The 25,717-nt window shown below is 54.4% G+C and overlaps 1 protein-coding gene across 1 annotated transcript; it reads left to right on the top strand.

The window, feature by feature from the left end:
• Positions 1 to 585: 585 nt before the first annotated feature.
• HROB (homologous recombination factor with OB-fold) lies at positions 586 to 11,867 on the top strand (the record flags this gene model as incomplete). The annotated part of the gene is made up of 4 exons (XM_075582060.1): positions 586 to 757; positions 6,422 to 6,541; positions 10,687 to 10,798; positions 11,382 to 11,867. Coding segments are annotated over 4 exons (592 nt in total), but the record flags the coding sequence as incomplete, so codon positions are not given.
• Between the last annotated feature and the right edge of the window lie 13,850 nt (positions 11,868 to 25,717).

The raw sequence follows: 25,717 nt of genomic DNA, 5'->3' as shown, positions 1-25,717 counted from the left end.
TTCTCTCCCCCTCCCCGTTTTCTCTTCTCTCTCTCCCCTCCCCGTTTTCCTCTTCTCTCTCTCCCCCTCCCCGTTTTCTCTTCTCTCTCTCCCCCTCCCCGTTTTCTCTTCTCTCTCCCCCCTCCCCGTTTTCTCTTCTCTCTCCCCCCTCCCCGTTTTCTCTCTCTCTCCCTCCCCCGTTTTCTCTTCTCTCTCCCCCTCCCCGTTTTCTCTTCTCTCTCCTCACCTCCCCCGTTTTCTCTTCTCTCTCTTCTCCCCCCCCCCCCCCCGTTTTCTCTTCTCTCTCTTCTCCCCCCCCGTTTCTCTTCTCTCTCTTCTCCCCCCCCCCCCCGTTTTCTCTTCTCTCTCCTTCTCCCCCCCCCCCCCCCCCCGTTTTCTCTTCTCTCTCTTCCTCCCCCCCCCCCCCCCGTTTTCTCTTCTCTCTCTTCTCCCCCCCCCCCCCCGTTTTCTCTTCTCTCTCTTCCCCCCCCCCCCCCCATTTTCTCTTCTCTTCTCTCTCTTCTCCCCCCCCCCCCCCGTTTTCTCTTCTCTCTCTCCTCTTCCCCCCACTTCCCCCATACTCTCTCCTTTTTTCTCACTCTGCAGTGTCCAGGTGACCGAGCTCTCCCTCCTCTCCTCTCCTGTAGGAGAGATACAGGGCACTGTGCATCATCTGTTACTGGAGGAGCGAGAGCGCGAATTTAAGGCGGGCAGCGTTCTCCTCTTACAGGAGCGAGAGCGCGAATTTAAGGCGGGCAGCGTTCTCCTCTTACAGAAGGTACCCCCACCCCTCCCCCGTGTGTGTCTTCTCTCATCCTCCCCAGCCCGTGTCTCCCCCACTCCCCAGGTCCTGCGGTTACAGCCTCTCCACGTCTCTCCCACACATTCCCTCATCCCATCCTCCCCAGGCCTGTGTCTCCCCACTGCTGATGAAGCCTCCCCAGTGATCTCCCAGGTCCTGCGGTTACAGCCTCTCTTCTCCACGTCGCTCCACACATTCCTCATCCCATCCTCCCCAGCCCGTGTCTCCCCACTGCTGGATGAAGCCTCCCCAGTGATCTCCCAGGTCCTGCGGTTACAGCCTCTCTTCTCCACGTCGCTCCTACACATTCCCTCATCCCGTCCTCTCCAGCCCGTGTCTCCCCACTGCTGGATGAACTCTCCCCAGTGATCTCCCAGGTCCTGCGGTTACAGCCTCTCTTCTCCACGTCGCTCCCACACATTCCCCTCATCCATCCTCTCCAGGCCCGTGTCTCCCCACTGCTGGATGAAGCCTCCCCAGTGATCTCCCAGGTCCTGCGGTTACAGCCTCTCTTCTCCACGTCGCTCCCACACATTCCCTCATCCCATCCTCTCCAGTCCGTGTCTCCCCACTGCTGGATGAAGCCTCCCAGTGATCTCCAGGTCCTGCGGTTACAGCCTCTCCACGTCTCTCCCACACATTCCTCATCCCATCCTCCCAGCCTGCTGTCTCCCCACTGCTGGATGAAGCCTCCCAGTGATCTCCCAGGTCCTGCGGTTACAGCCTCTCTTCTCCACGTCGCTCCCCACACATTCCCTCATCCCATCCTCCCCAGCCCGTGTCCTCCCATTGCTGGATGAAGCCTCCCCAGTGATCCCCCAGGTCCTGCGGTTACAGCCTCTCTTCTCCACGTCACTCCCACACATTCTCTCATCCCATCCTCCCCAGCCTGTGTCTCCCCACTGCTGGATGAAGCCTCCCCAGTGATCTCCCAGGTCCTGCGATTACAGCCTCTCTTCTCCATGTCGCTCCCACACATTCCCTCATCCATCCTCCCCAGCCCATGTCTCCCCACTGCTGGATGAAGCCTCCCAGTGATCTCCCAGGTCCTGTGGTTACAGCCTCTCTTCTCCATGTCGCTCCCGCACATTCACTCATCCCATCCTCTCCAGCCCGTGTCTCCCCACTGCTGGATGAAGCCTCCCCAGTGATCCCCCAGGTCCTGCGGTTACAGCCTCTTCTCCACGTCGCTCCAACACATTCCCTCATCCATCCTCCCCAGCTCGTGTCTCCCCACTGCTGGATGAAGCCTCCCCAGTGATCTCCCAGGTTCCTGCGGTTACAGCCTCTCTTCTCCACGTCGCTCCCACACATTCCCTCATCCCATCCTCTCTATCTTAATTTTGGGTCGTCTTCAATCTTTTAATCTCTCTTGGAATCCAGTCGAGTTCCATCTTTGTTCAACAATGGTCATTTCTTCTTGCAATATATCCAGCTCACGCCATTTTAATTTCTTCCACCCCGTGAGATGTCACAGTCTTGTGTTTGGTTTTGAACCCATTCATTCTTTTTTCTGTCTCCGGGAAATACCCAGCATGCATCTCTCCTTACTTCTTTGGGTAATATTTAAAACCAGAGACACAGACAGGAGCTCAGTGCACATCCAGTGAAAACTCATACACGGTACAGTGCCTAAATATATATGTATAGATATCAATTAAATAAAATGGTCTTTTAGTTTAACATTTTGGCCAAATTGTTGTAGAGCCCCTGAGCCACTACACGGCAGACCACATCTCAAGGGTCCCTAACACTAATATAAATTCTTAATAACCTGTGCATTACCAGGGAAGAATGATTTAAATATGTCAAAATTAGTTGCATAGTTCTAAGTCTGATTGAAGCTTTTATTAACCTGCACATTACCAGGAAAAGCACTCTGTATTAGATTTGTCACAATCATACTGCAAGCAAGCAAGTTTCCCAGAGAGTGGGAGATGCTATGGAGTGAGCTTTTAACCATTTAAATGTGGGGAGGGGGTGAGCTTCAACAAGATAGGAAGCGCCACCTTCCAATCAGCGAAGACCAGCTGAACAAGAATTGTAAAACATACAGGACACCTGCAAGCTCATATTTAACCCCCAAATTAACCACAACATATATATAAGCATATAAGTGTCACATTTAAATGGTTAAAAGCTCACTCCATAGCATCTCCCACTCTCTGGGGAACTTGCTTGCTTGCAGTATGATTGTGACAAATCTAATACAGAGTGCTTTTCCTGGTAATGTATAGGTTAATAAAAGCTTCACATCAGACTTGGAACTATGCAACTAATTTTTGACAGATTTATTATAAATCATTCTTCCTGGTAATACACAGGTTATTAAGAATTTATATTAGTGTTAGGGACCCTTGAGATGTGGTCTGCCGTGTAGTGGCTCAAGGGCTTACAACACTTTGGCCAAAATGTTAAACTAAAAGACCATTTTATTTAATAGATATCTATACATATATATTTAGGCACTGTACCGTGTATAAGTTTCACTGGATGTGCACTGAGCTCTGTCTGTGTTCATGTTCTGTTTCTGGTTTTAAATATATATATATCGCCATGCTCAGTAGCACTCCTCTGTGACACTTATATGATTATATATATGTTGTGGTTAATTTGGGGTTTAATATGAGCTTGCAGGTGTCCTGTATGTTTTACAATTCTTTGGGTAATACCCAGAGTGCATCGCTCCATACTTTTTTGGGTAATACTCGGCGTGCTTCTCAACGTACTTTTTTGCGTTGTCTGAAGCTGCTGAATTATCTTGGCGCTTAGGGACAACATTTGACATCCATAGGTGCACACGGGCAAGATACACGGGTCAGAAACTTTCTTGAGGTTCAAGTTCTCCATCCCATCTTCATTCAGTTGATTTTAATTGAGAAGTTCCCACCCATTGTTACTCGCCGGTCAAGGTAGACATCGTCTTCCACGTCTTCTATCTCTATTCCATGTATTTAGATCTGTGCAGAGGTGACACAACATCACTTTGGTGTCGCTGAGATCATATGGAGGCCATGTTCTTATTGGCTTCAAGGAGATCTCCGATTTGTTGCTGGAGATTTTCTGGACTTGTGACAAAAATAACAAATGTCTTCTGCAGATCGTAGGGAACTCAAATATTCCCCACTGATTTTGGTTTATTTTTCTTCCCCAATTCAATGTCTTGAGCAATTCTCTGTGTTGCTGTGGCAAGCTTTGGTGACACAGTGTCTCCCTGCCGCACACTCTTGCTGATCCTGGTGACACGGTGTCTCCCTGCCGCGCTCCCTCGCTGATCTGGTGACACGGTGTCTCCCTGCCGCGCTCCCTCGCTGATCCTGGTGACACGGTGTCTCCCTGCCGCGCTCCCTCGCTGATCCTGGTGACACGGTGTCTCCCTGCCCGCGCTCCCTCGCTGATCCTGGTGACACGGTGTCTCCCTGCCGCACTCCCTCGCTGATCCTGGTGACACGGTGGTCTCCCTGCCGCACTCCCTTGCTGATCCTGGTGACACGGTGTCTCCCTGCCGCACTCCCTCGCTGATCCTGGTGACACGGTGTCTCCCTGCCGCGCTCCCTCGCTGATCCTGGTGACACGGTGTCTCCCTGCCGCACTCCCTTGCTGATCCTGGTGACACGGTGTCTCCCTGCCGCACTCCCTCGCTGATCCTGGTGACACGGTGTCTCCCTGCCGCGCTCCCTCGCTGATCCTGGTGACACGGTGTCTCCCTGCCGCACTCCCTCGCTGATCCTGGTGACACGGTGTCTCTCCCTGCCGCACTCCCTTGCTGATCCTGGTGACACGGTGTCTCCCTGCCGCACTCCCTCGCTGATCCTGGTGACACGGTGTCTCCCTGCCGCGCTCCCTCACTGATACTTCCCTTGCATGTGATATAATGGTTGCTGTGGCGTTCTAGTAAAGGTTTCTTATAATATCACCGTACGCTTCTTCAGCACTTTGTCTCCTTAATGCCTCTATAACCGCTGAGGTGTAGACAGAATCTCGCGCTTTTACGTCATCGACGAATCCTAAGTGGAGTGGGAGATCGTACTTCCTGTACTTGGGGAAATCACACTTCCTGTACGACTTGGATGTGATCCATTGTGATATCCCGTGTGTGTGTGTGTCACTCTTTCCCTCCACTCACACTTTCCCTCCACTCTCACACTTTCCCTCCACTCTCACTCGCTTTCCCTGCCATCCACTCTCTCTCTCTCGCTCGCTCTTTCCCTCCCATCCACTCTCTCTCGCTCTTTCCTCCCTCTCTCGCTCTTTCCCTCCCCTCTCTCGCTCTTTCCCTCCCCTCTCTCGCTCTTTCCCTCCCCTCTCTCGCTCTTTCCCTCCCCTCTCTCGCTCTTTCCCTCCCCTCTCTCGCTCTTTCCCCCTCCCTCTCTCGCTCTTTCCCTCCCCTCTCTCGCTCTTTCCCTCCCCTCTCTCGCTCTTTCCCTCCCTCTCTCGCTCTTTCCCTCCCCTCTCTCGCTCTTTCCCTCCCCTCTCTCGCTCTTTCCCTCCCCTCTCTCGCTCTTTCCCTCCCTCTCTCGCTCTTTCCCTTCCCCTCTCTCGCTCTTTCCCTCCCGCTCTCGCTCTTTCCCTCCCGCTCTCGCTCTTTCCCTCCCCGCTCTCGCTCTTTCCCTCCCCGCTCTCGCTCTTTCCCTCCCCGCTCTCGCTCTTTCCCTCCCCGCTCTCGCTCTTTCCCTCCCCGCTCTCGCTCTTTCCCTGCCCGCTCTCGCTCTTTCCCTCCCCGCTCTCGCTCTTTCCCTCCCCGCTCTCGCTCTTTCCCTGCCCGCTCTCGCTCTTTCCCTCCCCGCTCTCGCTCTTTCCCTCCCGCTCTCGCTCTTTCCCTCCCCGCTCTCGCTCTTTCCCTCCCCGCTCTCGCTCTTTCCCTCCCCGCTCTCGCTCTTTCCCTCCCCTCTCTCGCTCTTTCCCTCCCCGCTCTCGCTCTTTCCCTCCCCGCTCTCGCTCTTTCCCTCCCGCTCTCGCTCTTTCCCTCCCCGCTCTCGCTCTTTCCCCCCCCCCTCGCCTCCCCTCCCGCTCTCGCTCTTTCCTCCCCGCTCTCGCTCTTTCCCTCCCCGCTCTCGCTCTTTCCCTCCCCGCTCTCGCTCTTTCCCTCCCCGCTCTCGCTCTTTCCCTGCCCGCTCTCGCCTCTTTCCCTGCCCGCTCTCGCTCTTTCCCTCCCCGCTCTCGCTCTTTCCTCCCCGCTCTCGCTCTTTCCCTCCCCGCTCTCGCTCTTTCCCTCCCCGCTCTCGCTCTTTCCCTCCCCGCTCTCGCTCTTTCCCTCCCCGCTCTCGCTCTTTCCCTCCCCGCTCTCGCTCTTTCCCTCCCCGCTCTCGCTCTTTCCCTCCCCGCTCTCGCTCTTTCCCTCCCCGCTCTCGCTCTTTCCCTCCCCGCTCTCGCTCTTTCCCTCCCCCGCTCTCGCTCTTTCCCTCCCGCTCTCGCTCTTTCCCTCCCCGCTCTCGCTCTTTCCCTCCCCGCTCTCGCTCTTTCCCTCCCGCTCTCGCTCTTTCCCTCCCCGCTCTCACTTTCTAACCGTCACTCGCTCTTTCTTTCACTCACTCTTTCCCTCCCCACTCTCACTCTCTCACCGTCACTCGCTCTTTCCCTCCCCTCTCGCTCTTTCTTTCACTCACTCTTTCCCTCCCCACTCTCACTCTCTCACCGCAGGTCGGCGTTTTCTCTCCCTCTCACCGCAACCACTATCTCAACGTGACCCCCCAGCAACTTGGTGAAGATCTACCCCCCGAGGAGGGGTGGGTGGAGGGGGAGGAGGGCAGGAGTGCCGGGGTAAGGGGATTAAGGGAGGGGGAGGAGGGCGGGAGTGCCGGGGTAAGGGGATTAAGGGAGGGGGAGGAGGGCGGAGTGCCAGGGGTAAGGGGATTAAGGGACGGGGAGGACGGCGGGAGTGCCGGGGTAAGGGGATTAAGGGGAGGGGGGAGGAGGGCGGGAGTGCCGGGGTAAGGAGATTAAGGGAGGGGGAGGACGGCGGGAGTGCCGGGGTAAGGGGATTAAGGGAGGAGGGCGGGAGTGCCGGGGGTAAGGAGATTAAGGGAGGGGGAGGACGGCGGGAGTGCCGGGGTAAGGGGATTAAGGGACGGGGAGGACGGCGGGAGTGCCGGGGTAAGGGGATTAAGGGAGGGGGAGGAGGGCGGGAGTGCCAGGGTAAGGGGATTAAGGGAGGGGGAGGAGGGCGGGAGTGCCAGGTAAGGGGATTAAGGGACGGGGAGGACGGCGGGAGTGCCGGGGTAAGGGGGGATTAAGGGACGGGGAGGACGGCGGGAGTGCCGGGGTAAGGGGATTAAGGGAGGGGGGAGGAGGGCGGGAGTGCCGGGGTAAGGAGATTAAGGGAGGAGGGCGGGAGTGCCGGGGTAAGGAGGATTAAGGGAGGGGAGGACGGGCGGGAGTGCCGGGGTAAGGAGATTAAGGGAGGGGGGAGGAGGGGCGGGAGTGCCGGGGTAAGGGGATTAAGGGAGGGGGGAGGAGGGCGGGAGTGCCGGGGTAAGGTGGATTAAGGGAGGGGGGAGGAGGGGCGGGAGTGCCGGGGTAAGGAGATTAAGGGAGGGGGAGGGCAGGAGTGAGTGGTGGGGTTGTTGACACCCTGCTTACTAGTGTCACCGGGGCGGATGGGGGGGCCTGATGTCCCATTGGTCACATGTCATCTTCACATTAAATGGGGTGGGCGGAGGACACGGGCCGGAGTCTGTCACACTGAGTGTCATTGCCCCCCCTCTTCTCTTCCCCCCTCCCTCTCCCCTCCCCTCCCCCCTCTCTTCTCCCTCTCCTCTCTCCCCCCTCCCCCTCTGTTCTCCCTCTCGCTCTTCTCCCCCTATCTCTCCTCTTCTCCCCCCCTCTTTCTCCCTCTCTTCTCCCCTCTCTCTCCTCTCTCCCCCTCTCTCTCCTCTTCTCCCCCCCCCCCCTCTCTCTCCTCTTTCTCCCCCCCTCTCTCTCCTCTTCTCCCCCCTCTCTCTCCCTCTTCTCCCCCCTCTCTCCCTCTTCTCCCCCCTCTCTCTCCTCTTTCTCCCCCCCTCTCTCTCCTCTTTCTCCCCCCTCTCTCTCTCCTCTTTCCCCCCCCCTCTCTCCTCCTCTTCTCCCCCCTCTCTCTCTCCTCTTCTCCCCCCCCTCTCTCCTCTTCCCCCCCTCTCTCTCCTCTTTCCCCCCTCTCTCTCCTCTTTCCCCCCCTCTCTCTCCTCTTTCCCCCCCCTCTCTCTCCTCTTTCCCCCCTCTCTCTCCTCTTCCCCCCCCACTCTCTCCTCTTCCCCCCCCACTCTCGCCTCTTCCCCCCCCTCCTCTCCTCTTTCCCCCCCTCTCTCTCCTCTTTCCCCCCCTCTCTCTCCTCTTTCCCCCCCCTCTCTCTCCTCTTTCCCCCCCTCTCTCTCCTCTTTCCCCCCCTCTCTCTCCTCTTCCCCCCCCCTCTCTCTCTCCTCTCGCCCCCCCCTCCTCTCTCCTCTTCCTCCCCCCCCCCCTCTCTCTCCTCTTCTCCCCCCCCTCTCTCTCCTCTCCCCCCCTCTCTCTCCTCTTCTCCCCCCCTCTCTCTCATCTTCTCCCCCCCCTCTCTCTCCTCTTCCCCCCTCTCTCCTCTCCCCCCTCTCTCTCTCTTCTCCCCCCCTCTCTCTCCTCTTCTCCCCCCCTCTCTCTCTCCTCTTCTCCCCCCCTCTCTCTCTCCTCTTCTCCCCCCCTCTCTCTCTCCTCTTCTTCCCCCCCTCTCTCTCTCCTCTTCTTCCCCCCCCTCTCTCTCTCCTCTTCTTCCCCCCCTCTCTCTCTCCTCTTCTCCCCCCCCTCTCTCTCTCCTCTTCTTCCCCCCCCTCTCTCTCTCCCTCTTCTTCCCCCCCCTCTCTCTCTCCTCTTCTTCCCCCCCTCTCTCTCTCCTCTTCTTCCCCCCTCTCTCTCTCCTCTCGTCCCCCCCCTCTCTCTCTCCTCTTCTCCCCCCCCTCTCTCTCTCTCTCTCTCTCTCTCTCTTCTCTCTCTCTCTCTCTCTCTCTCTCTCTCTCTCTCTCTCTCTCTCTCTCTCTCTCTCTCTCTCTCTCTCTCTCCTCTTCTCCCCCCCTCTCTCTCTCCTCTTCTCCCCCCCTCTCTCTCCTCTTCTCCCCCTCTCTCTCTCTCCTCCCCCCTCTCTCTCTCTCTCCCTCCCCCCCCTCTCTCTCTCCACTTCTCCCCCCTCGCTCTCCTCCTCTTCTCCCCTCTCTCTCTCCTCTTCTCCCCCCCTCTCGCTCTCTCTCCTCTTCTCCCCCCTCCCTCTCTCTCTCTCTCTCTCTCTCTCTCTCTCTCCTCTCTCTCTCTCTCTCTCTCCACTTCTCCCCCCCTCTCTCTCTCTCTCTCCTCCCCCCCCTCTCTCTCTCTCTCTCTCCTCTTCTCCCCCCCCCTCTCTCTCTCTCTTCTCCCCCCCCTCTCTCTCTCTCTCTCTCTCTCCTCTTCTCCCCCCCTCTCTCCTCTCTCTCTCTCTCCCTCTCTCTCCTCTTCTCCCCCCCCTCTCTCTCTCTCCTCTTCTCCCCCCCTCTCTCTCTCTCCTCTTCTCCCCCCCTCTCTCTCTCTCTCTCTCCTCTCTCTTCTCCCCCCCTCTCTCTCTCTCCTCTCCCCCCCCCCTCTCTCTCTCCTCTTCTCCCCCCCCCTCTCTCTCTCTCTCTCTCTCTCTCTCCTCTTCTCCCCCCCCCTCTCTCTCTCTCCTCTTCTCCCCCCTCTCTCTCCTCTTCTCCCCCCTCTCTCTCTCTCCCTCTTCTCCCCCCCCCCTCTCTCTCTCTCTCCTCTTCTCCCCCCTCTCTCTCCTCTTCTCCCCCCTCTCTCTCTCTCTCCTCCCCCCCCTCTCTCTCTCCCCCCTCTCTCTCTCCTCCCCCCTCCCTCTCTCTCTCTCTTCTCCCCCCCCTCTCTCTCTCTCTCTCTCCTCTTCTCCCCCCCTCTCTCTCTCTCTCTCTCCTCTTCTCCCCCCTCTCTCTCTCTCTCCTCTCTCTCTCTCTCCTCTTCTCCCCCCCCCCTCTCTCTCCTCTTCTCCCCCCCTCTCTCTCTCTCTCTCTCTCCTCTTCTCCCCCCTCTCTCTCTCCACCTCTCCCCCCCTCTCTCTCTCTCTCCTCTCCCCCCTCTCTCTCTCTCTCTCCTCTTCTCCCCCCCTCTCTCTCTCTCTCCTCTCCCCCCCCTCTCTCTCTCTCTCCTCTTCTCCCCCCCCTCTCTCTCTCTCTCCTCTTCTCCCCCCCTCTCTCTCTCTCTCTCCTCTTCTCCCCCCCCTCTCTCTCCTCTTCTCCCCCCTCTCTCTCCTCTTCTCCCCCCTCTCTCTCTCTCTCCTCCCCCCCCTCTCTCTCTCCTCTTCTCCCCCCCCTCTCTCTCTCCTCTTCTCCCCCCCTCTCTCTCTCCACTTCTCCCCCTCTCTCTCTCCTCTTCTCCCCCCCCCTCTCTCTCTCTCCTCTTCTCCCCCCCCTCTCTCTCCTCTTCTCCCCCCCCCTCTCTCTCTCTCTCTCTCTCACTTCTCCCCCCTCTCTCTCTCTCTCCTCTTCTCCCCCCCTCTCGCTCTCTCTCCTCTTCTCCCCCCCTCTCTCTCTCTTCACTTCTCCCCCCTCTCTCTCTCTCCTCTTCTCCCCCCCCTCTCTCTCTCTCTCTCTCTCCACTTCTCCCCCCCTCTCTCTCTCTCTCCTCTTCTCCCCCCCTCTCTCTCTCTCTCCTCTTCTCCCCCCCCTCTCTCTCTCTCTTCACTTCTCCCCCCTCTCTCTCTCTCTCCACTTCTCCCCCCCTCTCTCTCTCTCTCTCCTCCCCCCTCTCTCTCTCTCCTCTTCTCCCCCCCTCTCTCTCTCCTCTTCTCCCCCCCCTCTCTCTCTCTCTCTCTCCTCTTTCCCCCCCCTCTCTCTCTCCTCTTCTCCCCCCCTCTCTCTCCTCTTCTCCCCTACCCTCTCTCTCTCCTCTTCTCCCCCTACCCCTCTTCTCTTTCCCCCCCCCCCTCTTCCCTCTCCCAGATCCGAGTATCACAGACGTCACGCTGCGCTGAGACCGATGTGAACAGTAACCTGACCCGCTCTGCCCCGCGCCCCTCCCCCAACACACAGGAGCCGGGGGCATGGGACATGGGTGAGACCTGCAGAGCGTCCCTCTCCTCCTCCCCCTGCAGAGCGTCCCTCTCCTCCCCCTGCAGAGCGTCCCTCTCCTCCTCCTCCCCCTGCAGAGCGTCCCTCTCCTCCTCCTCCCCCTGCAGAGCGTCCCTCTCCTCCTCCCCCTGCAGAGCGTCCCTCTCCTCCTCCTCCCCCTGCAGAGCGTCCCTCTCCTCCTCCTCCCCCTGCAGAGCGTCCCTCTCCTCCTCCTCCCCCTGCAGAGCGTCCCTCTCCTCCTCCTCCCCCTGCAGAGCGTCCCTCTCCTCCTCCTCCCCCTGCAGAGCGTCCCTCTCCTCCTCCTCCCCCTGCAGAGCGTCCCTCTCCTCCTCCTCCCCCTGCAGAGCGTCCCTCTCCTCCTCCCCCTGCAGAGCGTCCCTCTCCTCCTCCTCCCCCTGCAGAGCGTCCCTCTCCTCCTCCTCCCCCTGCAGAGCGTCCCTCTCCTCCTCCTCCCCCTGCAGAGCGTCCCTCTCCTCCTCCTCCCCCTGCAGAGCGTCCCTCTCCTCCTCCTCCCCCTGCAGAGCGTCCCTCCCCCCCCTATAACTGACCCTCTTCTCTTTCCGCAGACGACCTGGACTCTTTCCTGTGTGACCTCCCGGAGGACACTTCCTGCTGCGAGCAAGACCCCGCTCCCCTCCCCACCGCCTCCCCTCCCCACCGCCTCATCCCGCGGGGAGGGGGAGATAATTACACCCTGACCCCCCCTATAAGTGACACTTCCGGTCCTGCGCGGGACTGGCCCAGTCGCAGTTAGGCTGCGCGGCCTGGCACACCCGCGGTTTTGTGCGGTCCGAGGAACGCACGGACACCACAGGCCTCACTTCCATCGCTCGGTGCGGGTCAGCGACTGGACGTTACTCGCATCCCCCGCGGCGTGTCCAGCGCCAGGGTCATTTCACGGGATTAGAAGCGGGCAGCTTAAACATGGCCGCCGCGGGACAGTTGCTGGACCGCGCAAAAGAGCAATTTCATGTGTTTCTGTTTGGGGTTTTTTTTGTTTTTTTTTTACTGTGAATATGGGTTTTGGACAAAAATAAAGGAAATGTGTGAAAAAAAAAAATGCAAATGTGGGGCCTGGGGTTTTGTTCTGATCTGGGACTGACCCTTTAACCCATTAAACATGTCCCTGTCATTAGGTCACTTTGCTCCTACGTGGGACTGACCCTTTAACCCATTAAACACGCCCCTGTCATTAGGTCACTTTGCCCCTACGTGGGACTGTCCCTTTAACCCATTAAACACGTCCCTGTCATTAGGTCACTTTGCCCCTACGTGGGACTGACCCTTTAACCCATTAAACACGTCCCTGTCATTAGGTCACTTTGCCCCTACGTGGGACTGACCCTTTAACCCATTAAACATGTCCCTGTCATTAGGTCACTTTGCTCCTACGTGGGACTGACCCTTTAACCCATTAAACACGCCCCTGTCATTAGGTCACTTTGCCCCTACGTGGGACTGTCCCTTTAACCCATTAAACACGTCCCTGTCATTAGGTCACTTTGCCCCTACGTGGGACTGACCCTTTAACCCATTAAACACGTCCCTGTCATTAGGTCACTTTGCCCCTACGTGGGACTGACCCTTTAACCCATTAAACATGTCCCTGTCATTAGGTCACTTTGCTCCTACGTGGGACTGACCCTTTAACCCATTAAACACGCCCCTGTCATTAGGTCACTTTGCCCCTACGTGGGACTGTCCCTTTAACCCATTAAACACGTCCCTGTCATTAGGTCACTTTGCCCCTACGTGGGACTGACCCTTTAACCCATTAAACACATCCCTGTCATTAGGTCACTTTGCCCCTACGTGGGACTGTCCCTTTAACCCATTAAACACGTCCCTGTCACTAGGTCACTTTGCCCCTACGTGGGACTGTCATTAGGTCACTTTGCCCCTACGTGGGACTGACACTTTGACCTAATGACAGGGACGTGTTTAATAGGTTAAAGGGTCAGTCCCACGTAGGGGCAAAGTGACCTAATGACAGGGACGTGTTTAATGGGTTACTTTGCCCCTACGTGGGACTGACCCTTTAACCCTTAAACACGTCCCTGTCATTAGGTCACTTTGCCCCTACGTGGGACAGTCCCTTTAACCCATTAAACACGTCCCTGTCAGGTCACTTTGCCCCTTACGTGGGACTGTCCCTTTAACCCATTAAACACGTCCCTGTCATTAGGTCACTTTGCCCCTATGTGGCACTGTCCCTTTAACCCATTAAACACGTCCCTGTCATTAGGTCACTTTGCCCCTTACGTGGGACTGTCCCTTTAACCCATTAAACACGTCCCTGTCATTAGGTCACTTTGCCCCTACGTGGGACTGACCCTTTACCCATTACACACGTCCCTGTCATTAGGTCACTTTGCCCCTACGTGGGACTGACCCTTTACCCATTACACACGTCCCTGTCATTAGGTCACTTTGCCCCTACGTGGGACTGACCCTTTACCCATTACACACGTCCCTGTCATTAGGTCACTTTGCCCCTACGTGGGACTGACCCTTTACCCATTACACACGTCCATGTCATTAGGTCACTTTACCCCTACGTGGGACTGACCCTTTACCCATTACACACGTCCCTGTCATTAGGTCACTTTGCCCCTACGTGGGACTGACCCTTTAACCCATTAAACACGTCCCTGTCATTAGGTCACTTTGCCCCTACGTGGGACTGTCCCTTTAACCACGTCCCTGTCATTAGGTCACTTTGCCCCTACGTGGGACTGACCCTTTAACCCATTACACACGTCCCTGTTATTAGGTCACTTTGCCCCTACGTGGGACTGACCCTTTAACCCATTAAACACGTCCCTGTCATTAGGTCACTTTGCTCCTACGTGGGACTGTCCCTTTAACCAAATACACACGTCCCTGTCATTAGGTCACTTTGCTCCTACGTGGGATTGACCCTTTAACCCATTAACCACGTCCCTGTCATTAGGTCACTTTGCCCCTACGTGGGACTGACCCTTTACCCATTACACACGTCCCTGTCATTAGGTCACTTTGCCCCTACGTGGGACTGACCCTTTACCCATTACACACGTCCCTGTCATTAGGTCACTTTGCCCCTACGTGGGACTGACCCTTTACCCATTACACACGTCCCTGTCATTAGGTCACTTTGCCCCTAAGTGGGACTGACCCTTTACCCATTACACACGTCCCTGTCATTAGGTCACTTTGCCCCTACGTGGGACTGACCCTTTACCCATTACACACGTCCCTGTCATTAGGTCACTTTGCCCCTACGTGGGACTGACCCTTTACCCATTACACACGTCCCTGTCATTAGGTCACTTTGCCCCTACGTGGGACTGACCCTTTACCCATTACACACGTCCCTGTCACTGGGTCACTTTGCCCCTACGTGGGACTGACCCTTTACCCATTACACACGTCCATGTCATTAGGTCACTTTGCCCCTACGTGGGACTGACCCTTTACCCATTACACACGTCCCTGTCATTAGGTCACTTTGCCCCTACGTGGGACTGACCCTTTAACCCATTAAACACGTCCCTGTCATTAGGTCACTTTGCCCCTACGTGGGACTGACCCTTTACCCATTAAACACGTCCCTGTCATTAGGTCACTTTGCCCCTACGTGGGACTGTCCCTTTAACCCATTAACCACGTCCCTGTCATTAGGTCACTTTCCCCCTACGTGGGACTGTCCCTTTAACCCATTAAACACGTCCCTGTTATTAGGTCACTTTGCCCCTACGTGGGACTGTCCCTTTAACCCATTACACATGTCCCTGTCATTAGGTCACTTTGCCCCTACGTGGGACTGACCCTTTAACCCATTACACACGTCCCTGTCATTAGGTCACTTTGCCCCTACGTGGGACTGTCCCTTTAACCCATTAACCACGTCCCTGTCATTAGGTCACTTTGCCCCTACGTGGGACTGACCCTTTAACCCATTACACACGTCCCTGTCATTAGGTCACTTTGCCCCTACGTGGGACTGTCCCTTTAACCCATTAACCACGTCCCTGTCATTAGGTCACTTTGCCCCTACGTGGGACTGTCCCTTTAACCCATTTCACACGTCCCTGTCATTAGGTCACTTTGCCCCTACGTGGGACTGACCCTTTAACCAATTACACACGTCCCTGTCATTAGGTCACTTTGCCCCTACGTGGGACTGACCCTTTAACCCATTACACACGTCCCTGTCATTAGGTCACTTTGCCCCTACGTGGGACTGTCCCTTTAACCCATTAACCACGTCCCTGTCATTAGGTCACTTTGCCCCTACGTGGGACTGCCCCTTTAACCCATTAAACACGTCCCTGTCATTAGGTCACTTTGCCCCTACGTGGGACTGTCCCTTTAACCCATTAACCACGTCCCTGTCATTAGGTCACTTTGCCCCTACGTGGGACTGCCCCTTTAACCCATTAAACACGTCCCTGTTATTAGGTCACTTTGCCCCTACGTGGGACTGTCCCTTTAACCCATTAAACACGTCCCTGTCATTAGGTCACTTTGCCCCTACGTGGGACTGACCCTTTAACCCATTAAACACGTCCCTGTCATTAGGTCACTTTGCCCTTATGTGGGACTGACCCTTTAACCCATTAAACACGTCCCTGTCATTAGGTCACTTTGCCCCTACGTGGGACTGACCCTTTAACCCATTACACACGTCCCTGTCATTAGGTCACTTTGCCCCTACGTGGGACTGACCCTTTAACCCATTAAACACGTCCCTGTCATTAGGTCACTTTGCCCCTACGTGGGACTGACCCTTTAACCCATTAAACACGTCCCTGTCATTAGGTCACTTTGCCCCTATGTGGGACTGACCCTTTAACCCATTAAACACGTCCCTGTCATTAGGTCACTTTGCCCCTACGTGGGACTGACCCTTTACCCATTACACACGTCCCTGTCATTAGGTCACTTTGCCCCTAAGTGGGACTGACCCTTTACCCATTACACACGTTCCTGTCATTAGGTCACTTTGCCCCTACGTGGGACTGACCCTTTACCCATTACACACGTCCCTGTCATTAGGTCATTTTGCCCCTACGTGGGACTGACCCTTTACCCATTACACACGTCCCTGTCATTAGGTCACTTTGCCCCTACGTGGGACTGACCCTTTACCCATTACACACGTCCCTGTCACTGGGTCACTTTGCCCCTACGTGGGACTGACCCTTTACCCATTACACACGTCCATGTCATTAGGTCACTTTGCCCCTACGTGGGACTGACCCTTTACCCATTACACACGTCCCTGTCATTAGGTCACTTTGCCCCTACGTGGGACTGACCCTTTAACCCATTAAACACGTCCCTGTCATTAGGTCACTTTGCCCCTACGTGGGACTGACCCTTTACCCATTAAACACGTCCCTGTCATTAGGTCACTTTGCCCCTACGTGGGACTGTCCCTTTAACCCATTAACCACGTCCCTGTCATTAGGTCACTTTCCCCCTACGTGGGACTGTCCCTTTAACCCATTAAACACGTCCCTGTTATTAGGTCACTTTGCCCCTACGTGGGACTGTCCCTTTAACCCATTACACATGTCCCTGTCATTAGGTCACTTTGCCCCTACGTGGGACTGACCCTTTAACCCATTACACACGTCCCTGTCATTAGGTCACTTTGCCCCTACGTGGGACTGTCCCTTTAACCCATTTACCACGTCCCTGTCATTAGGTCACTTTGCCCCTACGTGGGACTGACCCTTTAACCCATTACACACGTCCCTGTCATTAGGTCACTTTGCCCCTACGTGGGACTGTCCCTTTAACCCATTAACCACGTCCCTGTCATTAGGTCACTTTGCCCCTACGTGGGACTGTCCCTTTAACCCATTTCACACGTCCCTGTCATTAGGTCACTTTGCCCCTACGTGGGACTGACCCTTTAACCCATTACACACGTCCCTGTCATTAGGTCACTTTGCCCCTACGTGGGACTGCCCCTTTAACCCATTAAACACGTCCCTGTCATTAGGTCACTTTGCCCCTACGTGGGACTGTCCCTTTAACCCATTAACCACGTCCCTGTCATTAGGTCACTTTGCCCCTACGTGGGACTGCCCCTTTAACCCATTAAACACGTCCCTGTCATTAGGTCACTTTGCCCCTACGTGGGACTGTCCCTTTAACCCATTAAACACGTCCCTGTCATTAGGTCACTTTGCCCCTTCGTGGGACTGACCCTTTAACCCATTAAACACGTCCCTGTCATTAGGTCACTTTGCCCCTATGTGGGACTGACCCTTTAACCCATTAAACACGTCCCTGTCATTAGGTCACTTTGCCCCTACGTGGGACTGACCCTTTAACCCATTACACACGTCCCTGTCATTAGGTCACTTTGCCCCTACGTGGGACTGACCCTTTAACCCATTAAACACGTCCCTGTCATTAGGTCACTTTGCCCCTACGTGGGACTGACCCTTTAACCCATTAAACACGTCCCTGTCATTAGGTCACTTTGCCCCTACGTGGGACTGACCCTTTAACCCATTAAACACGTCCCTGTCATTAGGTCACTTTGCCCCTACGTGGGACTGACCCTTTAACCCATTAAACACGTCCCTGTCATTAGGTCACTTTGCCCCTACGTGGGACTGACCCTTTAACCCATTAAACACGTCCCTGTCATTAGGTCACTTTGCCCCTACGTGGGACTGACCCTTTAACCCATTAAACACGTCCCTGTCATTAGGTCACTTTGCCCCTACGTGGGACTGTCCCTTTAACCCATTAACCACGTCCCTGTCATTAGGTCACTTTGCCCCTACGTGGGACTGCCCCTTTAACCCATTAAACACGTCCCTGTCATTAGGTCACTTTGCCCCTATGTGGGACTGTCCCTTTAACCCATTAAACACGTCCCTGTCATTAGGTCACTTTGCCCCTACGTGGGACTGACCCTTTAACCCATTAAACACGTCCCTGTCATTAGGTCACTTTGCCCCTACGTGGGACTGTCCCTTTAACCACGTCCCTGTCATTAGGTCACTTTGCCCCTACGTGGGACTGACCCTTTAACCCATTACACACGTCCCTGTTATTAGGTCACTTTGCCCCTACGTTGGACTGACCCTTTAACCCATTAAACACGTCCCTGTCATTAGGTCACTTTGCTCCTACGTGGGACTGTCCCTTTAACCAATTACACACGTCCCTGTCATTAGGTCACTTTGCTCCTACGTGGGACTGACCCTTTAACCCATTAACCACGTCCCTGTCATTAGGTCACTTTGCCCCTACGTGGGACTGACCCTTTACCCATTACACACGTCCCTGTCATTAGGTCACTTTGCCCCTACGTGGGACTGACCCTTTACCCATTACACACGTCCCTGTCATTAGGTCACTTTGCCCCTACGTGGGACTGACCCTTTACCCATTACACACGTCCCTGTCATTAGGTCACTTTGCCCCTAAGTGGGACTGACCCTTTACCCATTACACACGTCCCTGTCATTAGGTCACTTTGCCCCTACGTGGGACTGACCCTTTACCCATTACACACGTCCCTGTCATTAGGTCACTTTGCCCCTACGTGGGACTGACCCTTTACCCATTACACACGTCCCTGTCATTAGGTCACTTTGCCCCTACGTGGGACTGACCCTTTACCCATTACACACGTCCCTGTCACTGGGTCACTTTGCCCCTACGTGGGACTGACCCTTTACCCATTACACACGTCCATGTCATTAGGTCACTTTGCCCCTACGTGGGACTGACCCTTTACCCATTACACACTTCCCTGTCATTAGGTCACTTTGCCCCTACGTGGGACTGACCCTTTAACCCATTAAACACGTCCCTGTCATTAGGTCACTTTGCCCCTACGTGGGACTGACCCTTTACCCATTAAACACGTCCCTGTCATTAGGTCACTTTGCCCCTACGTGGGACTGTCCCTTTAACCCATTAACCACGTCCCTGTCATTAGGTCACTTTCCCCCTACGTGGGACTGTCCCTTTAACCCATTAAACACGTCCCTGTTATTAGGTCACTTTGCCCCTACGTGGGACTGTCCCTTTAACCCATTACACATGTCCCTGTCATTAGGTCACTTTGCCCCTACGTGGGACTGACCCTTTAACCCATTACACACGTCCCTGTCATTAGGTCACTTTGCCCCTACGTGGGACTGTCCCTTTAACCCATTAACCACGTCCCTGTCATTAGGTCACTTTGCCCCTACGTGGGACTGACCCTTTAACCCATTACACACGTCCCTGTCATTAGGTCACTTTGCCCCTACGTTGGACTGTCCCTTTAACCCATTAACCACGTCCCTGTCATTAGGTCACTTTGCCCCTACGTGGGACTGTCCCTTTAACCCATTTCACACGTCCCTGTCATTAGGTCACTTTGCCCCTACGTGGGACTGACCCTTTAACCCATTACACACGTCCCTGTCATTAGGTCACTTTGCCCCTACGTGGGACTGACCCTTTAACCCATTACACACGTCCCTGTCATTAGGTCACTTTGCCCCTACGTGGGACTGTCACTTTAACCACGTCCCTGTCATTAGGTCACTTTGCCCCTACGTGGGACTGTCCCTTTAACCCATTAACCACGTCCCTGTCATTAGGTCACTTTGCCCCTACGTGGGACTGCCCCTTTAACCCATTAAACACGTCCCTGTCATTAGGTCACTTTGCCCCTACGTGGGACTGTCCCTTTAACCCATTAACCACGTCCCTGTCATTAGGTCACTTTGCCCCTACGTGGGACTGCCCCTTTAACCCATTAAACACGTCCCTGTCATTAGGTCACTTTGCCCCTTCGTGGGACTGACCCTTTAACCCATTAAACACGTCCCTGTCATTAGGTCACTTTGCCCCTATGTGGGACTGACCCTTTAACCCATTAAACACGTCCCTGTCATTAGGTCACTTTGCCCCTACGTGGGACTGACCCTTTAACCCATTACACACGTCCCTGTCATTAGGTCACTTTGCCCCTACGTGGGACTGACCCTTTAACCCATTAAACACGTCCCTGTCATTAGGTCACTTTGCCCCTACGTGGGACTGACCCTTTAACCCATTAAACACGTCCCTGTCATTAGGTCACTTTGCCCCTACGTGGGACTGACCCTTTAACCCATTAAACACGTCCCTGTCATTAGGTCACTTTGCCCCTACGTGGGACTGACCCTTTAACCCATTAAACACGTCCCTGTCATTAGGTCACTTTGCCCCTACGTGGGACTGACCCTTTAACCCATTAAACACGTCCCTGTCATTAGGTCACTTTGCCCCTACGTGGGACTGACCCTTTAACCCATTAAACACGTCCCTGTCATTAGGTCACTTTGCCCCTACGTGGGACTGCCCCTTTAACCCATTAAACACGTCCCTGTCATTAGGTCACTTTGCCCCTACGTGGGACTGTCCCTTTAACCCATTAACCACGTCCCTGTCATTAGGTCACTTTGCCCCTACGTGGGACTGCCCCTTTAACCCATTAAACACGTCCCTGTCATTAGGTCACTTTGCCCCTATGTGGGACTGTCCCTTTAACCCATTAAACACGTCCCTGTCATTAGGTCACTTTGCCCCTACGTGGGACTGACCCTTTAACCCATTAAACACGTCCCTGTCATTAGGTCACTTTGCCCCTACGTGGGACTGTCCCTTTAACCACGTCCCTGTCATTAGGTCACTTTGCCCCTACGTGGGACTGACCCTTTAACCCATTACACACGTCCCTGTTATTAGGTCACTTTGCCCCTACGTTGGACTGACCCTTTAACCCATTAAACACGTCCCTGTCATTAGGTCACTTTGCTCCTACGTGGGACTGTCCCTTTAACCAATTACACACGTCCCTGTCATTAGGTCACTTTGCTCCTACGTGGGACTGACCCTTTAACCCATTAACCACGTCCCTGTCATTAGGTCACTTTGCCCCTACGTGGGACTGACCCTTTACCCATTACACACGTCCCTGTCATTAGGTCACTTTGCCCCTACGTGGGACTGACCCTTTACCCATTACACACGTCCCTGTCATTAGGTCACTTTGCCCCTACGTGGGACTGACCCTTTACCCATTACACACGTCCCTGTCATTAGGTCACTTTGCCCCTAAGTGGGACTGACCCTTTACCCATTACACACGTCCCTGTCATTAGGTCACTTTGCCCCTACGTGGGACTGACCCTTTACCCATTACACACGTCCCTGTCATTAGGTCACTTTGCCCCTACGTGGGACTGACCCTTTACCCATTACACACGTCCCTGTCATTAGGTCACTTTGCCCCTACGTGGGACTGACCCTTTACCCATTACACACGTCCCTGTCACTGGGTCACTTTGCCCCTACGTGGGACTGACCCTTTACCCATTACACACGTCCATGTCATTAGGTCACTTTGCCCCTACGTGGGACTGACCCTTTACCCATTACACACTTCCCTGTCATTAGGTCACTTTGCCCCTACGTGGGACTGACCCTTTAACCCATTAAACACGTCCCTGTCATTAGGTCACTTTGCCCCTACGTGGGACTGACCCTTTACCCATTAAACACGTCCCTGTCATTAGGTCACTTTGCCCCTACGTGGGACTGTCCCTTTAACCCATTAACCACGTCCCTGTCATTAGGTCACTTTCCCCCTACGTGGGACTGTCCCTTTAACCCATTAAACACGTCCCTGTTATTAGGTCACTTTGCCCCTACGTGGGACTGTCCCTTTAACCCATTACACATGTCCCTGTCATTAGGTCACTTTGCCCCTACGTGGGACTGACCCTTTAACCCATTACACACGTCCCTGTCATTAGGTCACTTTGCCCCTACGTGGGACTGTCCCTTTAACCCATTAACCACGTCCCTGTCATTAGGTCACTTTGCCCCTACGTGGGACTGACCCTTTAACCCATTACACACGTCCCTGTCATTAGGTCACTTTGCCCCTACGTTGGACTGTCCCTTTAACCCATTAACCACGTCCCTGTCATTAGGTCACTTTGCCCCTACGTGGGACTGTCCCTTTAACCCATTTCACACGTCCCTGTCATTAGGTCACTTTGCCCCTACGTGGGACTGACCCTTTAACCCATTACACACGTCCCTGTCATTAGGTCACTTTGCCCCTACGTGGGACTGACCCTTTAACCCATTACACACGTCCCTGTCATTAGGTCACTTTGCCCCTACGTGGGACTGTCACTTTAACCACGTCCCTGTCATTAGGTCACTTTGCCCCTACGTGGGACTGTCCCTTTAACCCATTAACCACGTCCCTGTCATTAGGTCACTTTGCCCCTACGTGGGACTGCCCCTTTAACCCATTAAACACGTCCCTGTCATTAGGTCACTTTGCCCCTACGTGGGACTGTCCCTTTAACCCATTAACCACGTCCCTGTCATTAGGTCACTTTGCCCCTACGTGGGACTGCCCCTTTAACCCATTAAACACGTCCCTGTCATTAGGTCACTTTGCCCCTACGTGGGACTGTCCCTTTAACCCATTAAACACGTCCCTGTCATTAGGTCACTTTGCCCCTACGTGGGACTGACCCTTTAACCCATTAAACACGTCCCTGTCATTAGGTCACTTTGCCCCTACGTGGGACTGACCCTTTAACCCATTAAACACGTCCCTGTCATTAGGTCACTTTGCCCCTACGTGGGACTGACCCTTTAACCCATTACACACGTCCCTGTCATTAGGTCACTTTGCCCCTACGTGGGACTGACCCTTTAACCCATTAAACACGTCCCTGTCATTAGGTCACTTTGCCCCTACGTGGGACTGACCCTTTAACCCATTAAACACGTCCCTGTCATTAGGTCACTTTGCCCCTACGTGGGACTGACCCTTTAACCCATTAAACACGTCCCTGTCATTAGGTCACTTTGCCCCTACGTGGGACTGACCCTTTAACCCATTAAACACGTCCCTGTCATTAGGTCACTTTGCCGCTACGTGGGACTGACCCTTTAACCCATTAAACACGTCCCTGTCATTAGGTCACTTTGCCCCTACGTGGGACTGACCCTTTAACCCATTAAACACGTCCCTGTCATTAGGTCACTTTGCCCCTACGTGGGACTGACCCTTTAACCCATTAAACACGTCCCTGTCATTAGGTCACTTTGCCCCTACGTGGGACTGACCCTTTAACCCATTAAACACGTACCTGTCATTAGGTCACTTTGCCCCTACGTGTGACTGACCCTTTAACCCATTAAACACGTCCCTGTCATTAGGTCACTTTGCCCCTACGTGGGACTGCCCCTTTAACCCATTAAACACGTCCCTGTCATTAGGTCACTTTGCCCCTACGTGGGACTGTCCCTTTAACCCATTAACCACGTCCCTGTCATTAGGTCACTTTGCCCCTACGTGGGACTGCCCCTTTAACCCATTAAACACGTCCCTGTCATTAGGTCACTTTGCCCCTACGTGGGACTGACCCTTTAACCCATTAAACACGTCCCTGTCATTAGGTCACTTTGCCCCTACGTGGGACTGACCCTTTAACCCATTAAACACGTCCCAGTCATTAGGTCACTTTGCCCCTACGTGGGACTGACCCTTTAACCCATTAAACACGTCCCTGTCATTAGGTCACTTTGCCCCTACGTGGGACTGACCCTTTAACCCATTAAACACGTCCCTGTCATTAGGTCACTTTGCCCCTACGTGGGACTGACCCTTTAACCCATTAAACACGTCCCTGTCATTAGGTCACTTTGCCCCTACGTGGGACTGCCCCTTTAACCCATTAAACACGTCCCTGTCATTAGGTCACTTTGCCCCTACGTGGGACTGACCCTTTAACCCATTACAAACGTCCCTGTCATTAGGTCACTTTGCCCCTACGTGGGACTGACCCTTTAACCCATTAAACACGTCCCTGTCATTAGGTCACTTTGCCCCTACGTGGGACTGACCCTTTAACCCATTAAACACGTCCCTGTCATTAGGTCACTTTGCCCCTACGTGGGACTGACCCTTTAACCCATTAAACACGTCCCTGTCATTAGGTCACTTTGCCCCTACGTGGGACTGACCCTTTAACCCATTAAACACGTCCCTGTCATTAGGTTACTTTGCCCCTATGTGGGACTGACCCTTTAACCCATTAAACACGTCCCTGTCATTAGGCCACTTTGCCCCTACGTGGGACTGACCCTTTAACCCATTAAACACGTCCCTGTTATTAGGTCACTTTGCGCCTACGTGGGACTGACCCTTTAACCCATTAACCACGTCCCTGTCATTAGGTCACTTTGCTCCTACGTGGGACTGACCCTTTAACCCATTAAACACGTCCCTGTCATTAGGTCACTTTGCCCCTACGTGGGACTATCCCTTTAACCCATTAAACACGTCCCTGTCATTAGGTCACTTTGCTCCTACGTGGGACTGACCCTTTAACCCATTAAACACGTCTCTGTCATTAGGTCACTTTGCCCCTACGTGGGACTGACCCTTTAACCCATTACACACGTCCCTGTCATTAGGTCACTTTGCCCCTACGTGGGACTGACCCTTTAACCCATTAAACACGTCTCTGTCATTAGGTCACTTTGCCCCTACGTGGGACTGTCCCTTTAACCCATTAAACACGTCCCTGTCATTAGGTCACTTTGCCCCTACGTGGGACTGACCCTTTAACCCATTACACACGTCCCTGTCATTAGGTCACTTTGCCCCTACGTGGGACTGACCCTTTAACCCATTAAACACGTCCCTGTCATTAGGTTACTTTGCCCCTATGTGGGACTGACCCTTTAACCCATTAAACACGTCCCTGTCATTAGGTCACTTTGCCCCTACGTGGGACTGACCCTTTAACCCATTAAACACGTCCCTGTCATTAGGTCACTTTGCCCCTACGTGGGACTGACCCTTTAACCCATTAAACACGTCCCTGTCATTAGGTCACTTTGCCCCTACGTGGGACTGACCCTTTAACCCATTAAACACGTCCCTGTCATTAGGTCACTTTGCCCCTACGTGGGACTGACCCTTTAACCCATTAAACACGTCCCTGTCATTAGGTCACTTTGCCCCTACGTGGGACTGACCCTTTAACCCATTAAACACGTCCCTGTCATTAGGTCACTTTGCCCCTACGTGGGACTGACCCTTTAACCCATTAAACACGTCCCTGTCATTAGGTCACTTTGCCCCTACGTGGGACTGACCCTTTAACCCATTAAACACGTCCCTGTCATTAGGTCACTTTGCCCCTACGTGGGACTGTCCCTTTAACCCATTAACCACGTCCCTGTCATTAGGTCACTTTGCCCCTACGTGGGACTGCCCCTTTAACCCATTAAACACGTCCCTGTCATTAGGTCACTTTGCCCCTACGTGGGACTGACCCTTTAACCCATTAAACACGTCCCTGTCATTAGGTCACTTTGCCCCTACGTTGGACTGACCCTTTAACCCATTAAACACGTCCCTGTCATTAGGTCACTTTGCCCCTACGTGGGACTGACCCTTTAACCCATTAAACACGTCCCTGTCATTAGGTCACTTTGCCCCTACGTGGGACTGACCCTTTAACCCATTACACACGTCCCTGTCATTAGGTCACTTTGCCCCTACGTGGGACTGACCCTTTAACCCATTAAACACGTCCCTGTCATTAGGTCACTTTGCCCCTACGTGGGACTGACCCTTTAACCCATTAAACACGTCCCTGTCATTAGGTCACTTTGCCCCTATGTGGGACTGTCCCTTTAACCCATTACACACGTCCCTGTCATTAGGTCACTTTGCCCCACAGTGTTTTATAAGTTTGCGAGGGTGTCGCGCGCAAAGCTTGGAAAGCAACGGCGCGTCTCTAATTATAACTAACGTGGCGGAGGAGGTGACACGGCAAAAAATACATCTGTTTACGAGTTGGCG

Source organism: Ascaphus truei, unplaced genomic scaffold (assembly GCF_040206685.1).
Source record: "Ascaphus truei isolate aAscTru1 unplaced genomic scaffold, aAscTru1.hap1 HAP1_SCAFFOLD_1853, whole genome shotgun sequence".
NCBI lineage: Eukaryota > Metazoa > Chordata > Amphibia > Anura > Ascaphidae > Ascaphus > Ascaphus truei.
Note: the sequence above shows the minus strand (reverse complement) of the source record. Positions and strands in the feature narration are given on the sequence as shown.